General features: G+C 53.5%; 1 protein-coding gene across 2 annotated transcripts in view; it reads left to right on the forward strand.

The window, feature by feature from the left end:
- Window positions 1-16,467, forward strand: part of Gli2 (GLI family zinc finger 2) — a 189,599-nt gene extending 173,132 nt beyond the window's left edge. Inside the window, exons 8-13 of one of the 2 annotated variants that reach the window (XM_059280388.1) lie at window positions 276-461; window positions 4,619-4,768; window positions 6,202-6,366; window positions 9,220-9,501; window positions 11,460-11,796; window positions 14,051-16,467. In XM_059280388.1, the coding sequence (XP_059136371.1) occupies window positions 276-461; window positions 4,619-4,768; window positions 6,202-6,366; window positions 9,220-9,501; window positions 11,460-11,796; window positions 14,051-16,443 (3,513 nt within the window). In that variant the 3' untranslated portion in view covers window positions 16,444-16,467. The remainder of the gene's footprint in view (window positions 1-275; window positions 462-4,618; window positions 4,769-6,201; window positions 6,367-9,219; window positions 9,502-11,459; window positions 11,797-14,050) is intronic. The other variant, XM_059280389.1, reaches the window with a different exon arrangement.
- Window positions 16,468-16,775: the final 308 nt, after the last annotated feature.

The raw sequence follows: 16,775 nt of genomic DNA on the forward strand, positions 1-16,775 counted from the left end.
TGGGGGTTGGAACTTCCAGATCAAAGCTGGAATGGCTACCCACTACATAGGACTGTCGCCTGCCACAAGTGGTTTCATTAGGCTGAGCTGAGGAAAGCGGGAATGAGTGTGACTCTGTGTGCACATGCTGTATGTGTACACATTGTGCATGCATTGTACATGTGCATGTGTATGTACGCGAGTACATATATTGTGTATGTGAATGTGCGTCCACCGCCGTGCCAGCCTGGAGTCCTTAGTATGAACCCCTGAGGTTAATCTCACCCTATCCCTAGGACCGGGTAGCCAGGTGTGGCTCATGTGGATGTGGTCTTCCCTCCTCCCAGGAACAGCTGGCCGATCTCAAGGAAGACCTGGACAGGGACGACTGTAAGCAGGAGGCCGAGGTGGTCATCTACGAGACCAACTGCCACTGGGCAGACTGCACAAAGGAGTACGACACGCAGGAGCAGCTGGTGCATGTAAGTCTCCGACCCCAGCTCCCGCCTAGGGGTGCTGAGCCCCATCCTTTGCGAGTGGGAGGTATGGTGACCAGATGCCTTGGAGACTCCTCACCCCACCCCAGACACATACATGGAAGTCCAGGAACATACAGAGTGTGAGACCTGGGGAACTAATAATGAAGAGGAGCCTTCCCCAACTCGGGGAGAGGGCAGCAAGACTGCCTGCTCCTAGCTGCAGTCCACACGCCCAGGAAGTTCCTTCTAGAACTGGAATCTGTATTTTCAACCTCTTTGAAGTAAATGATGGGAGAGGCAATCATCAGAGCTGTGTGCTGCGTGCTCTTAGGTTAGAGGAGTGAGCAGTGCTTGGGCTGGAACTGGGCTCAAGCAAAAGGACAGAGGTGATGATGTAAACAATGTGCTCTATGGCTGGGGAGACAGCTCGGTCAGCAGAGTGCTTGGAAGGCCTGGTTTTAGTTCCCAAGAACCCTTTTTAAAAAGGACTGGGTGTGGTATCGGATGCTTTTAATCCTAGCAGTGAAGAGGCCAAGAGAGATGCATGCCTATGGATCTCAGGCCAACCAACTGGCCTGCCTGGCGAGTTCCAGAGAAAACCAAGGGGGAAATACCAGCAGACAGAATCCCTCAGCTAGATCCTATCTTAGCCAGGAAGGGCTGCTCCAGGGCTATCTCTGTGGCCCTAGGGGATCCTATCTACCTGGCCCTGGAAAGATGAGTCTGCTCTGCAAAGAGGCTCTGCTTTTGCCTAGCACTGCCTCTCCGCCCTCTGGGAAGACGGATGGCAAGGCAGAGCCCCCGTCCATTATTAACAATTTGTCGCTAAGTAAACCAATAAGAAAAAAATGAAAGGCGTAGTCAGGAAGCATTTTTCTCATTTGAAAGGCTTTATGAATGGAAACGGGAGGCTGGTAGAAGAAGGTTCTTCTGGAAGTTCAAAGGGCTGCTATTTTACTTGCTCCCAAGGTGGTGTTATCTATGCTGCACAGGGCATCAGGCCAGGGGCTTTTCATCTTCTAGGACAAGGTGCTGCCAGAGCCTGCCACTCGGTTCTGGACAGCTGTGTAGACTATAAATGTCTTTGTCTGGAAGAGGCTACAGCACATGAGTTTACGTTTCCGCCCAGTGCCTTGTAAAATGCAAAGTCGGGCAGTGGCTGTGCTGTGTCCTTGGCTGACCCTCCTCACTCATCTAGGCTGTTTAGCCCCAGGGTCAGCCTGGCACCACCCCTTGAGCCCACAGCCAAGGGTCAGGAGCTAGCTGTAGCCTCCCTCAGAGGCAGAGCCGCGCAAACTCCATTCCCAGTGGTAGGACCTCTCCTTTGCACATCTCTGAAGCAGGAATATCAGTAGGTCGGCCTCACCGCACACTTAGCCAGCACCTGGTGCTTACACCTCAGGAACATCACCATAATCACCACGTCCCCATAGGCCAGGCCCTGAGCCTCGCCTAGGGTACGCGGGCTGCCTTTAATCATCAGTAAACTGAGGGAAGGAGCCAGAGAGATGGCTCAGTAGGACAAATGCTTGCCATGCAAACCTCAAGATCTGAGTTCTGACCCCCAGCACCCACATAAAAGGCCAAGTGTGGTGGTGCTTCATCTATAGTCCCAGCACTAGGGAGATGGAGACACAAGGACCCCTGAAGCTCACTGGCCAGCTGGCCTTGCTGAACTAGTAACCCCAGGTTCAGTGAGAGACCCTGTCTCAAAAAATGCAGGGGCGAGTGGTGGGAAGACAGGCTGTGTTGGCCTCTGGCCTCCGTGCACACCTGCATTCATAAGAGCACACACCTACCAACACAAAAGAAGTATTTGGGGTGAGGGTTGGGTGCAGGGTCTCACACGTGCTAGACAAGCATTCTACCATTGAGCTCCGTCCCCAGGACTAGCCCTTGATAGCAAATTGGAAAATGCAGATGGAACAAGGAGGTGCACTAGCTGGGAATTATCCCAGGTGTCACGTGCTCTTATGGGTCATGTGGGCGGGTCAGTGACCTCTACACACTGGATAGATGGGCATGAGAAGGGTCTCAAATGCTGAGTGGGGGTGGGAGACACAGCTCCAGGCTGCTGATGGCAGCCACCAGAGGAGTTCGTTTTAGAAACATCGGCTCAGATTAAACTGAGATTCATGACTTCACCACAACAAAGAATTTCAGGATCAGTCAGTAAAAAGCAGAGATGGAGTGTGTTTGTTTTTAAATGAATTTATTTATATAGTCTGTTTGTGTATGTGCCATAGCATGCTTGTGGAGGTTCAGGGACAACTTGTGGGTGTCAGTTTTCTCCCTCTGCCGCGTGGGTCCTGGGGATCAAACTCAGGTTTGTTAGGCTTGGAAGCACCGCCAAGACCCACAGAACTTTCTCACTAGTCTCCGAGTTGCAGTTTGTTAAGATATTTTAACATAAATGTAAGCACAGAGGTTAACAAAAAGAGAGGTTCTTAGGGGAAGGATGAAGACACACCCACTGTGGGTGTGGGCTTCTCTAGAGAGAGTCCCACACAAGTGTCTTTACAATTTAGGTGACTGTCTCAGAGGATTGCTTTCTTAGTTCCTTCTCTGTTGCTGTGATGAAATGCCCAGACAAGGCAACTTTAAGGAAAAGGGTTCATTTTCACCCGCAGTCCAGGGTGCCATCCACGCTATCAGGGAAGCTAGGTGGTCACGATTCATTCACCATAACGAAACAGAGGAAGGTATGCATGCTGCTGCTCCTGCCCCTTGCACACCCTTGCACCTTTTTTACAGTCCAGGATCCCAGTCAAGGTACAACCTAACCAGTGGGTGGGTCTTCCTGCCTCAGTACAGTCACATGATGTCCCATTAGCCTGCCCTGGGCCATTCTACCAAGTTGTCAATTAGCACTGTCATGGTGGCTATATAGCCTGAGTGATCTCATAGGTGGATCCTGATGTTCACTGGTAGACTTCCAGCTGACAGAGAACCTCCCTGGTTCACAGGGCTGCGCGGGAAGCTGATGTATTTTCATTGCAGACTCACTGTGAGGTTTCCAGAAAATACCTAGAAGAATAAAGCCATATTCAAGGCCATCTATGCTCAAGGCTGAGCGCAGTTTGTCACTGTTTTAACATTTTCATTTGAAAATATTATCTCCATGTCATCAGCCTTCACAGCAAATGCTAATTATGCTGGAATTCCCAGTTATCAGTGAGAGGCTTCCTCCAGACTCCCTAGTGAGAACTTCCGCTCCTGCCTGTCCCTTTTATCTCCTAGTAGTCTTCTGTGCCTTGGGGAAGTCAGGGGAGTGCAAGGAATGTTACTTACCTTGGAGTTCTGTAACCGCCTACCTGACAGAGCCAGCTCGCACAAGGGAGGATCTACTTTGGCCCACAGTTTCTGAGAGTTTGTCCCTGGTCACTTGGCTCCGTGCCCTTGGTGGAGCAGAGCTGTTGGCCTTGTGGCAGATAGGAAGCAGATTAAAGGTAGAGTCGGAGTTCAGGGCAAACCCCAAGGAGATGCCCCCTCCACACACACCAACAACTTCCTTCAGCAAGGTCCTATCTATGCATGGATCTTCTCTGGAAAATCCTGTGGGGGTTGGGTGGGAGGGCCTCTCAGGTCTCCAAGGTGACAGTTAAGAGGGGCCATTGATTGAAGGCTGAGGAAGTGACTCAGTGGGTAAACGTGCTTGCCACACAAGCATGAGGATGTGAATTTGAACCCTCAGAACCCACATAAAAGTGAGGCACGGGAGCAGGAGTCTGTAATCCCAGGGATGCCTGGAGTGATGATGAGAGGTGGAGACAGGAGAATCCTTGGGAGCTCCTGGGCCAGCCTGGGCATATGAGGCAGCAAAGAGAGAACAAGGTGGAAGGCGGTGAGGACGGGCACCCCAGGTTGTCCTCAGCCCCCCACCACACATGCGCTGGGCACTCACATATGAGTGAATTCACACTCATGCCCACGCGTGCACATGTGTGAACGTGCACATGTGTGAATGCGCACGTGCATGCACGCCCACACTGAGGCGAGTGGTCTGTATGCCCTAGGTGGAGGCTTCGGGACTGAGGGAGGAGAGCCTCTGCACACCGGCTGGGCCCAGCTGAGTAGAGAGGGAGCCAGGCTCTCAGAGGGGCCGGCCCAGGGAGGTGACCCTTGAACTCACCACCAACCCTTGTCTCACCTCCCAACAGCATATCAACAACGAGCACATCCACGGAGAGAAGAAGGAGTTCGTGTGCCGCTGGCAGGCCTGCACGAGAGAGCAGAAGCCCTTCAAGGCGCAGTACATGCTGGTTGTCCACATGCGCAGGCACACGGGTGAGAAGCCGCACAAGTGCACGGTGAGCCTCCTCCCTCTGCGGGCGACTCCGACTACAGGCCCTGACCCCCCCACCCCCCCACCCCAGCGCCTCCTTACGGCTTCGGCTAGTGTTTCCCAATGACAAACACTATCAAACTGGCTCTTGCACATTTAAGACATTTTAATTGCCTTTATTTATGCGGCAGGACAGGGGAAAGAGGGTGAGACATGCAGAGAAGTCAGAGAACAGCTTGCCAGAATCGTTTTCTCCTTCTGCCCTGTGGGTCCCAGGGATGATGTTCCGGACATCAGGGTTGGCAGCAAGTGCCTTTATCCGTCCAGCCATCTCCCTGGTCCCTAGCTGTGCATCTTTGAGAAACAGAACTTGTCGTTTTGTTGCTCGGTTACAAGAATTCCTTTATAACTAGGTTTTAGATCATTACATACAGTTTGCAAATATTTTCCCAATTCTGTGTGTTGTCTTCATTCTCTGGATAAAATCCTTTGAAGCACAAAAGCTTGATTTAGTGAAATCCAATTTTTAGCTGTCGTATCTTAGAAATGGCTACCTAACTCGTGGTCACAACGATTTAACCAGCCTCCTGCCTTGTTTTCTTCTAAGAGTTTGGGGGGGGGGATATATAAAAATAGCTCAGCTGACAGAGTACCTGGCTTCCACTCCCAAGACCACATACACTGCATGTGATTGTGTGTGCTTTTCACCCCAACACTTAGGAGGTGGAGGCAGGACGATCAGAAGGTCAAGGCCATTCTACGCTACGTAGTGAGTTTGGGGCCAGCCTGGGCTATATGAGAACATGTCTCAAAAACAAGATAAAACAGGCACTGGAGAGGTGGCTCAGCACTTCAGAGCACTCACAGCTCTTCCAGGGGACCCAGGTTCAATTTCCAGCACCAACACGGTGGCTCACTACCCCTGTCACTCCAGGTCCAGAGGATCCATCACCTTCATTTGGTGCTTTGGACACCGGGCACACTTGTGGTGGGGGTGTGCAGATGCATGTACAGACAAAACACTCATACACATGAAATAAAAATCTCTCAGAACAAAACAGAAGACAGTTAACAAGAGCTGGGCTACGGAGAAATCAGAACCTTCACATAATGTTGACAGGAGAAGCAAACAGTGAAGAACTGGACAGCTTATAAATATGTGCTTTGATGTATGTAAACGTCACACATACATACGTGCATGTGTGCTCATGTATTTCGCGGTAAAGCTCTTGCATCCGGTCTTCGATACGTCTGAGCTGCAGTCTTACACTTCCGGCCCACTCAGTGTTTTCCAGAGGAGAGAGTACCCGTCATTACTACCATCATGCATTCTTTGGGGTGCGGAGTGGGAATGGGCGCCGCAGGAGAGGGCAGGGAAGCGGGTGGAGGAGAGCCCCGGGGTGCAGGGGCCTCAGCTGCATACGGAGTGTCCTTTCTGACCTGTCCGCCTCCTTCCAGTTCGAGGGTTGCTCCAAGGCCTACTCTCGCCTGGAGAACCTGAAGACACACCTGAGGTCCCACACGGGGGAGAAGCCATACGTGTGTGAACACGAAGGCTGCAACAAGGCCTTCTCCAACGCCTCGGACCGTGCCAAACACCAGAACCGCACTCACTCCAATGAGGTACTCATGACGGGGACGTGCCTGACGTGTGGAAATGCTTTGCCCTTGACTAGTGGACAGCGTGCTCGAGTTTTGTTTCTATTGCTGTGGTAAAATACCCTGACAAAAAGCAACATAGGGAGAGAGGGACTTCAGTTCAACTTACAATTCCGGGTTACAGCCTGCTGTGGGGAGGTCAAGTCAGAATCTTCAGCCGTCATACAACATCCACAGTTCAGAGCAAAATGAATGCATGCATGCTTGCTTACTTGACTGCACGGACTCAAACCTCCTGCCTAGGGCATGGTCTGTCCACAGTGGGCTGGGTCTTCCATATCAATCAGCTTAATTAAGACAGTACCTCACAGGCATGCCCATAGGCCAATCCAAAACAGACAGTGACTCACTGAGACTCTCTTCCCACATGGTTCTGAATAGATAAAGCTAACAATCAGCACAAACCATATGCCAGTTGGCCCTCCCCCACCAGCCACTCTGTTTACACAGACCTGCATATCGGCAGGTCTCCCCTACACTATGGCCCCTCCCCCCAAATAGCAGACGCTCCATAAAGTTCCATGGCACACTGACACTCTGCACCTCAGTTAATAAATACAGATGCTACCATGGGGTCCGCAGAAACTGAAATCAAAACAGAATGGCCTGAAAACTGGACATAGTGGTGCATGTTTATAATCCCAGTGCTGGGGAGGTAGAGCCAGGGAGATCTCTGGGGTTTGCTGGCCAGCCAGTATAGCATGGCGTGATCCAGGACAATTGGAGACCCTTCTCAAAAATCAAGGTGTATGGTGCCTGAGGAAAAACCCACACACAGAGCTTCCTGGTTTCCAAGTTCTGAGCATGTCCTGAGATACACTCTTCTCTGGCCACTGAAGGGCTTCTGCTGCCTGGGCTGCAGATAAGGAACCTGATACTCAGAGAGGGGATACAAGCTCTCTGAAGCTGTGAAACTGTCCTGGGCCATTGCTTTACCTCACAGTAATTGTCTGCCCAGAGAACAGCTGCCCTGGTGCCATCAGCCCTTTGCACATGCTTCAGTTCCTGCTCTAGAGGGCCTGCCTCAGCTCCACTAGGCCATCAACCGCCTGCCCAGAGCAAGGAGAGCCCCTGGGCAGGCCCGAGAGAGCCAAGGAAGGGACTCAACAGGAACTCCTAGTCCCAGCTAACCTATACAATCTCTGTGGTTCAGGCAGACCAGAGAGTGAGCTTGTGTGTGTGTGCATGCGTGTGTGTATGTGTGTAAATAATTTGATATTAATAAATGTTTTGCCTCTGTATATATGCATCATGCGTGTGCTCAGCCAGAAAAGTGGGTCAGATACCCTGGAACTGAGGTTACAGATCATTGCAAGCCACCATGTAGGTACTAGGAATTGAGCCCAAGTAGTCTGCCAGAGCAACAAGTACTCTAAACCACTGAGCCATCTCCCCATCCCTGGGGAAAAGAGTATTACTAACAGCTTAGATGCAGCATGGGCTGCAAAGAGACCTCTCTTCAGTGCACGTTAGAAATTAGAGGCATTCTCCAAGGCCTCTGGACCCCTTGGGATCTCTCCAGATTGTAGCTAGCCTTGGGGAGGAGTATGGATGTGTATGTTTACACCTATGTATGTAGATGGTGTGGAGATGTGTATTTATATGCACATGTATAGATATGGGAGTAAAGTGGGTTACATATTTATATCTGTCTGGATTGGAAGATTAGCCTATGTAGTGTATGTGTATGCAAATATATATGCATATATGTGTAAGGGTGGTACATATATATCTGTATGTAGATGTAAGATGTTCATGTGTATAAGTACCTTATGCACATGTAGCTATAGGAGCATGTATACATTTATGGAGGTAGTTACATGTGTGTTGTGCATTTGTATGTGTGTGGTGGGTGCATATATGGAGTGTATGTGGAGCGAAGTGTGGATTTGTAAGTACATCCATGTTTGTGTAGATACGAGTAAGTGTAGGCAGAGTTTTTCGTCGGGACTGTAATCAGCTCTGTTCCTCCAGCCACTTCCTAAATAACCATTCAGAGACTTATTGTCAATTATAAGTGCTCGGTTGCTAGCTCAGGCTTGTTTCTAGCTAACTCTTACATTTTAAATTAACCCACACTTCTTACCTTCTCTCAACATGGTACATTCATCTTGCTTCTCTGTGCATCTGCTGGAGACTCCTCTGACTCCACCCTTCTTCCCAGCATTCTCTCTGCCCTGAAAAATCTCCTGCCTAGACACCAGCCAATCAGTGTTTTATTAACAATGAGAGCCATATTTATTTGCAGTGTACAAAGATTGTTCCACAGCAAGTAAGGGTGGATTATATATGTATATGTATGCTGTATATGTGTGTGAAGATATGTACAGGGTTAGGTTTATGTCTGTGATGGTTTGTGTCTGTGGATTTGAGTGGGACCAAGCCTAGGACAGAGACAAGATGTTCAGATGCTCAAGTGTGCTCTCTATGGCCAGGTGATTGGAAGTTTCCTTGGTCCTATCTGCTTTTGACAGAGACATGAAGGGCTAATGAGCTTGAAGTCACAGTCCCGATTCCTGGAGGAGCATGTGGGTCTTTCCCACACTCTTTCTGATCTGTGTCACCAGCTTCTTGAGCCAAGAGTTCTCTTGAGAGTGTCCCTTCTTTCCATGTGAGGGTAGTACGCCAGGTAGATCGGGAGGCCAGGCTCCTGTGGGCTTGACCTGGTGTGCTCATCCCACAGGATGTGAGCATGTTGAAGCGCTTACCCCCTGTGCCAGCCGGGGCTGCCAGGGAACATGGGATGGCTTTACCACAGGTAAATTTAGAGTTTTCCTTGGGTCCCCATCCATAACCCAGGCCTGGCCCTCTTCCTAGAAACCCTACATCTGCAAGATCCCAGGCTGCACCAAGAGGTACACAGACCCCAGCTCTCTCCGCAAGCATGTGAAGACGGTCCATGGGCCAGATGCCCATGTCACCAAGAAGCAACGCAATGATGTGCACCTCCGTGCTCCGCTGCTCAAGGAGAATGGGGACAATGAGGCCAGCGCCGAGCCGGGTGGCCGGGGATCTGAGGACGGTGTGGAGGCCAGCAGCACCAGCCACACTGTGGAGGATTGCCTACACATCAAAGCCATCAAGACGGAGAGCTCCGGGGTAAGACAGAGCTGGGTGCCCAGCTGGCAGGGGGCGATTCTCCAGCTCTGCACAAGGCCCAGAAGCCCAGCCCCCTCTGGTACCCCCTTCTCAGAATGAAGCGATGCCCCATCTTGCTCCAGCTCAGCTTTCCTCCTTTATCACCTTGTACCCCTCATGAAACCTGTCTCGTTTCAGTCGCCTTCTCTGACCCAGCTCCTGCTGGGCAACTGAGGCTGGGGCGGGGGATGCCCTTCCTCCATGCTGCTCTGCGCAGGATGTGTTTGCCTCTTCATCCAGTACCTGGGTACCACTGCGGGTTCCCGCCCCTCTGCCCCTGTCTGTGTCATCCCCTCTAGCCTCTGATCCTTCCGTTCTAACCACCTGTTCCTTGTCTCCACCTCTTTTTCCCAACTGTACCTCCCCTAAGGATAGACGCTGCTGAGGTGAGCGGAGGAATGGGGGAGGGCGGGAGTGCCCAGGGGGAGAGGGTGGACTGGGCTCCTGTTTCAGTGCCCTTGGCTGGGCAGAGATTGAACTGGCCTTTGGAGAGGCAGGTGACAGATGGCACCATGGGAATAGGTAGAGATGGGCAGCAAGAATGAGTCTGGCAAGTGTGAGGAGCAAGGAATCCATAGCGAGGGAGGGCAGGGGTGAGGCCTGGGGAGCAAGGGAGGGCAGGGGTGAGGCCTGGGGAGCAAGAGAGGGCAGGGGTGAGGTCTGGGGAGCAAGGGAGGGCAGGAATGAGGCGTGGAGATCAAGGGAGGGCAAGGGTGAGGTCTGGGGAGCAAGGGAGGGCAGAGATGTGGTGTGGAGGGAGATCAAGGGAGAGCAGGGGTGAGTCTAGGCTAGATGGAGCAAAGAATTGTGGAGGGCACCACGGTCAAGACCTACAGAGTCCTGCTTGTTGGGAGCATCTCCCCTAAACTGGGCATGCAGTATTGTTGCATCTTCCCAAGGAGGAGGCAGGGACAGGGAAAGCATTTGACCCAGAAATGAGCTGCTGGGTCGAGGGTTTGCTTCCGGGCCCAATCTCAGGCCACACTGGATGCTGTAGGATGCAGTGGCGTTGATTTACTTGCCTGCCCCAGCCCAGCCCAGAGGGAGAGCCAAGTATTCTGGTTTCATTTCTGTCTCTGTGGCAAATACTCTGGCAAAAAGCAAGGGAGGGCAAATGTGAGGAAAGGATTGAGCTGCAATTCCAGATCCCTACCCATCACTTTTGGGAAATCAAGGCAGGATCTCAAGCAGCTGAGCACATCACATCCACAGTCAACAGCAAAGGGAATATTATGCATCACTGTCCGCTGCTTCCCACAGCTGTCTTCCCTCAGACAGTTCAGGACCCAGCCCATGAAGTGGTGCCACTCACACTCAATGAACAATTAAGACAGTCCCCCACAGACATGCACCCAGACCAACCTGATCTAGATAATTCCTCATTAAGAATCTCTTCCCAGGTGACTCTAGACGGTGTCAAGTTGATACGTAAAACTAACCGGCATAGTCAGTTTGGCGTGGCTGTGCAGGCAATGGCTACACCCCTTAGCTCCCTGCTCCTCCCATTCCTTCCGTTCTTTAGCACCTACCCCTGGCCTGTCAAGAGCACCCTGTGCAGTAGAAGGCGGCTGGCCAGCACGTACGTCCCCAGACTTCCGTTATCCCTCCCTTCATTGTGGGCACATCAGCAGTCCTGCGTTGAATACTTTCTTTCTTGGTGAACTTAGTCACCTTCTGCCTACAATAGGACAAATCCTTGCACGTTTAGAAGGCAGTTTGTGTCGTCACAGTTGGGAAAGAAGGCCAAGGGTAGATTAACCATCTCATGCAGGTAGACAAGGGATGGGTCGCAAGTGCCCCTTCAGAGTAGTTCCCTGCTTCCTCGTGTCCCCGCCCAAGCAAGCGCAGCATGGTATGAATGTGCGAGGGTCACAGGACCCGGTGACTTCTCACACCCACCTTCCGCCTTGTCCTTACAGCTGTGTCAATCCAGCCCCGGGGCCCAGTCATCCTGCAGCAGCGAGCCCTCTCCCCTGGGCAGTGCCCCCAACAATGACAGTGGCGTGGAGATGCCGGGGACAGGGCCCGGGAGTCTGGGAGACCTGACAGCACTGGATGACCCATCTCCAGGAGCTGATACCTCAGCCTTGGCTGCCCCCTCCACTGGCGGCCTGCAGCTGCGCAAACACATGACCACCGTGCACCGCTTTGAGCAGTTGAAGAGAGAAAAACTCAAGTCACTCAAGGATTCCTGCTCGTGGGCCGGCCCAGCTCCGCACACCCACAACACCAAGCTGCCTCCCCTCCCAGCAAATGGTGAGTGAGGCCCGGGGCTTAACAGCACAGCTGGGAGAGAGCCTGGGGCTGATTTCTCCAGGCACCTTGCAGTCTGACTGGCTGCCCACAATGGGACAGATCTGATGGTTTCAGGTTCTCAGTGTCTTGTTAAAAAAAAAAAAAAAAAAAAGAACTGAAGAAGCCACAAAAATAGCAAAAAAAGAAAGACATTTTATTGAGAATTGAAGCATGAGTACAGGCCACTATACACAGCTCAAGAGTTCCTGGTTATTATTGCTCAGGACTTCCTCTAGGAAGTCTAGGAAGAGGAGGAGCTGGTTGCTAGGGGAAGGTATGGATGGTCTTTTGGGGTTTGATTAGCAGTCTTAGGTTATGTAAGTCTTAGTTCATTGGGCACATCCTGATTTTAACCATATGCACACCCAATTATATATAGGTATAACATGGTAAGTGGGGGAGGGAGGTTCCCCTAATAGTTCACTCAAAGGATATAGTTTACCTTACTGAGCATGGCACCCCAAACAAGTTCAGGCTGGATCAGCCTGGTTCCTTGGTTGTAGGTTGTATTTCAGAATATGTTTGGCCACTAAAGGCTCCTTAGGCTTGGTAGGGAGCTAGAGATCAAAGTGACCAGGTTCTTTTGTTTGGAGAGGGATATGCATGTAGCCCAGTGGAGGTGCAAGCTCCTAGTGTGTAAGCGCTCTGCTGATAAAGGAGTGTATACAGTGTCAACCACGTGAAGCCCGATGGCTAAGCGCTCTCTGCACTTGGCTGCTGCAGCCCGACCTTGTGTTGCATGCAAAGGAAACAGGCTCAGGGAGGTGAAGGGGCCCCACCCAAACCCCAGGCAGCAGGAAAACTTAGCTCAGGCCCGTGAGCTCCGACATGCATGCTGTTCTCCGTGTAGCATGCCACTGTAACCCTCTGAACACAGGCAGACACTGCTACAGCCCCTCCCGCCCCCCATCCAGCTGCTCAGCATTTACCATGTCACTCCGACATGCATGCTGTTCTCCGTGTAGCATGCCACTGTAACCCTCTGAACACAGGCAGACACTGCTACAGCCCCCCCCCGCCCCCCATCCAGCTGCTCAGCATTTAGAGTGTCACCCCAAAGGCTCAAGGAAGGAGAGTGGTATGATTATCATCCCAAAGGAGCCACGGTCAAATCACATACAGAGCAAGCCACAAAGCACCAAAGACAGAGAGCTGGGGTACTGATGCACCAAGGGGGCACCTTCCACAGGGAAAGAGCAGGAGGGCTTCATGGAGGAGGTGGCCTGTGCTCAGCAGGCTCTTTATCTCCAAGAGTGCCACTGGGCACATAGACCCCTACGATGGTGCACGTTGGCACACCACCAGCCCCACTGTTGGAAGGACTGCTGGCAGAAGGCCATGACCTCTGCATGTCTGGGATCTCTGGGGTTGCAGACAGCTGCCTCCACACAGGTCACCACTCCTAGCCCTGAAGGGCTGTGAGAAGCCTTGACTGGCCTCTGCCCACTCTAAGATCAGCCTCGACAACATAGGGAGACCCTGCCTCCGAATATAAATGAATAAAAACATCAAGGGCTGGAGATGCAGCTCGGTTGGGAGAGTGCTTGCCTACTGTGCACACGACCCTGAGTTCAGTCCTCAGCACCAAATCAACGCCGTGTGGTGGCACACACCTAGAATTCCAGCGCCCGGTGGGCAGAGGCAGCAGGATCAGAAGCTCAAGGTCATCTTTGGTTACAGGCCAACCTGGGATACCTAAAGACCTTTGTTGGGCAGGGGAGGGGGGACCCAAAACCTCCATGTGGGGACACAGGAACTATGGGCCTGGGCCCACCTGAGCCCTGTTGTCAGTAACCCCATCCTACGTGCAGGTGCATTTTATATACAGCTAGAGAAACTGGGAAGGTTTCTCTGTGTAGCCCTGCTGTCCTATATAACTCACTCTGTAGACCAGGCTGGCTTCGAACTCAGAGATCTGCCTGCCTCTGCCTCCCAAGTGCTGGGATTCAGCACCAGCTTGCCATCTCACCTGGCTTCCTCTTTCCCTTCTTACATCCAGAAGTCCTTCTGCTATTGAGTGCCTGCCGTGTGCCTGGGCTTGCGCTAGGGCTCCAGGCTCAGTCTGGTCAAGGGGGATGGGTAGAGGACTGGGGAACTAGGGATAGGGTGCAGGTGGTCTTCTGGTTTGGGGGAACAGCCGCAGGGCCCTGACACTATCAGGGAGTAAGGGTCCCACGAAGCACAGCCCTCCTGTGACCCCTCTGTTCTTCCCTAGGTTCTGTTCTGGAAAGCTTCCACGGCACTGGGGGCGGTGGGCCAGCGGGGCTGCTGCCCAGCCAGCGGCTGCCAGAGCTGACCGAGGTAACGATGCTGAGCCAGCTGCAGGAAAGAAGGGACAGCTCCACCAGCACCGTGAGCTCGGCCTACACCGTGAGCCGCCGCTCCTCCGGCATCTCCCCGTACTTCTCCAGCCGGCGCTCCAGCGAGGCCTCACCTCTGGGTGCCGGCCGCCAGCACAATGCCAGCTCAGCAGACTCCTATGACCCCATCTCCACAGATGCCTCCCGGCGCTCCAGTGAGGCCAGCCAGTGCAGCGGTGGTGGCCCAGGGCTGCTCAACCTCACGCCTGCGCAGCAGTACAGCCTGCGTGCCAAGTACGCGGCGGCCACGGGCGGACCGCCACCCACCCCACTGCCGGGCCTCGAGCGCGTAAGCCTTCGCACCCGCCTGGCGCTACTGGATGCTCCCGAACGTGCACTGCCCGGCGCCTGCCCACATCCACTGGGGCCACGACGTGGCAGCGATGGTCCTGCCTACGGCCACGGCCACGGCCACGGCTATGTAGGCGCGGCTCCGGCCTTCCCGCACGAGGGGCCAGGTGGCAACATGCGCCGGGCCAGCGATCCGGTGCGGCGACCTGACCCCCTCATTCTGCCTCGAGTACAGCGTTTCCACAGTACCCATAACATGAATCCGGGTTCACTGCCACCCTGCACTGATCGGCGAGGCCCGCATCTGCAGAGCCACCCTAGTGTGGATAGCAGCCTGACCCGCAGCACCTACTCCCCGAGACCCCCTAGCATCAGTGAGAACGTGATGATGGAGGCCATAGCTGCTGGAGTAGATGGTACAGGGCTCGGATCTGACCTGGGGCTGGTGGAAGATGAGCTGGTGCTGCCAGATGATGTGGTACAGTACATCAAGGCCCATACCAGTGGTACCTTGGATGGCAGCACCCGGCAGGGGTATCCTACAGAAAGCACTGGTTTCCCTGAGAACTCTAAACTGCCCAGTCCTGGGCTGCAAGGCCACCGTAGGCTGGCGGCTGCCGACTCCAATGTGGGCCCTTCTGCTCCTGGACTGGGGGGCTGCCAGGTGAACTACAGCCCCTCCTCCAACCTCAACAAGAGCAACATGCCTGTGCAGTGGAATGAGGTGAGTTCTGGCACCATGGATGCCCTGCCCAGTCAGGTGAAGCCACTTCCTTTTCCCCACAGCAACCTGGCTGTGGTTCAGCAGAAGCCAGCCTTTGGCCAGTACTCAGGATATAGCCCACAAGCCCTGCAGGCCAGCTCCGGAGGTCTAGACAGCACCCAGCCACACCTACAGCTTCGTGGAGCTCCCTCTGCCCCCAGAGGGAGCTACACGCATCAGCCTCGACAGCCGGCCACAGGTGGCCAGTGCCTGAGTGTGACTGCCGCCATGAGCCCTCAGGCCAACTACAGCCAAGCCCACCCCCAGCTGAGCCCGAACGTTGTCAGTGGACCCCTGAACCAGTTCTCTCCCTCCTGCGGCAATATGGCAGCCAAGCCCAGCCACCTGGGACTCCCACCACAAATGGAAGTCGTCCCCACTGCCACCATGATGAGTGGCCATCAACGGGAGCTTGGGATTGCCAATTCGTCCCTGGCTGGGGTGTCACAAGCTCAGGCAGTCCTGAGCTATCCCCAGCAGGAAGGCTACCAACAGGGTCCCAACCTTCTCCCGTCCCATCAGCCTAGTTTCATGGAGTCCCAGCAGAGCACCGGCTTTGGCCTCATGCAGCCTCGGCCGCCCCTTGAGCCCAGCACGGCTGGCCGTCAACGTGGAGTACGTGCCGGGCAACAGCAGTTGTATGCCAGGACCGCTGGCCAAGCCATGGTCACATCGGCCAACCAAGAGACAGCAGAAGCTCTGCCCAAGGGAACAGCCGGGACCATGGTCTCCCTGGCTCCTCAGCCGTCTCAGGACACAGGGCGGTCACAGGACCAGAACACGCTCTACTACTATGGCCAGATCCACATGTATGAACAGAATGAAGGCTGCCCAGCCATGCAGCCCCAGCCACCACAACCACAACCATGCTCAGACAGTGTCCAGCCTCAGCCTCTGCCTTCACCAGGGGTCAACCAGGTGTCCAGCACTGTGGACTCCCAGCTCCTGGAGGCCCCCCAGATTGACTTTGACGCCATCATGGATGACGGCGATCACTCCAGTCTGTTCTCCGGTGCACTGAGCCCCACCCTCCTCCACAATCTCTCCCAGAATTCCTCACGCCTCACCACACCCCGGAACTCCCTGACACTGCCCTCCATCCCCGCGGGCATCAGCAACATGGCTGTGGGGGACATGAGCTCCATGCTCACCAGCCTGGCTGAAGAGAACAAGTTTTTGAATATGATGACCTAAAGGCCCTGGCTCCTGGGGCAGAGCAGACCTTGGAACGTCAGAGTCTAACGGCTTCTCTTTGTTGGAAAAAGTGTTCATCGGGCCTGAGAGGGCTTGGGCCACGGCTGGTTCAGACTCACAAATGTTTTAAGAAAAGATTTAGGGGCACCCTCTTCGCTGTCTGGCCTGTTTTTCGGAACACTCAAAAAGTCTTGTTCAGAAAGAAACTCGTTTACACAATGCTTGCCAGCCTTTGGTGTTTATGGGATTACTCAGTCCCGGCTTCTTGGCCTCTGTCATTCTGCTAATGAGAGAGTACACTGGCCAAGGCTTTCTAAGTACATGCCCAAAGA

This window comes from Peromyscus eremicus, chromosome 15 (assembly GCF_949786415.1).
Source record: "Peromyscus eremicus chromosome 15, PerEre_H2_v1, whole genome shotgun sequence".
NCBI lineage: Eukaryota > Metazoa > Chordata > Mammalia > Rodentia > Cricetidae > Peromyscus > Peromyscus eremicus.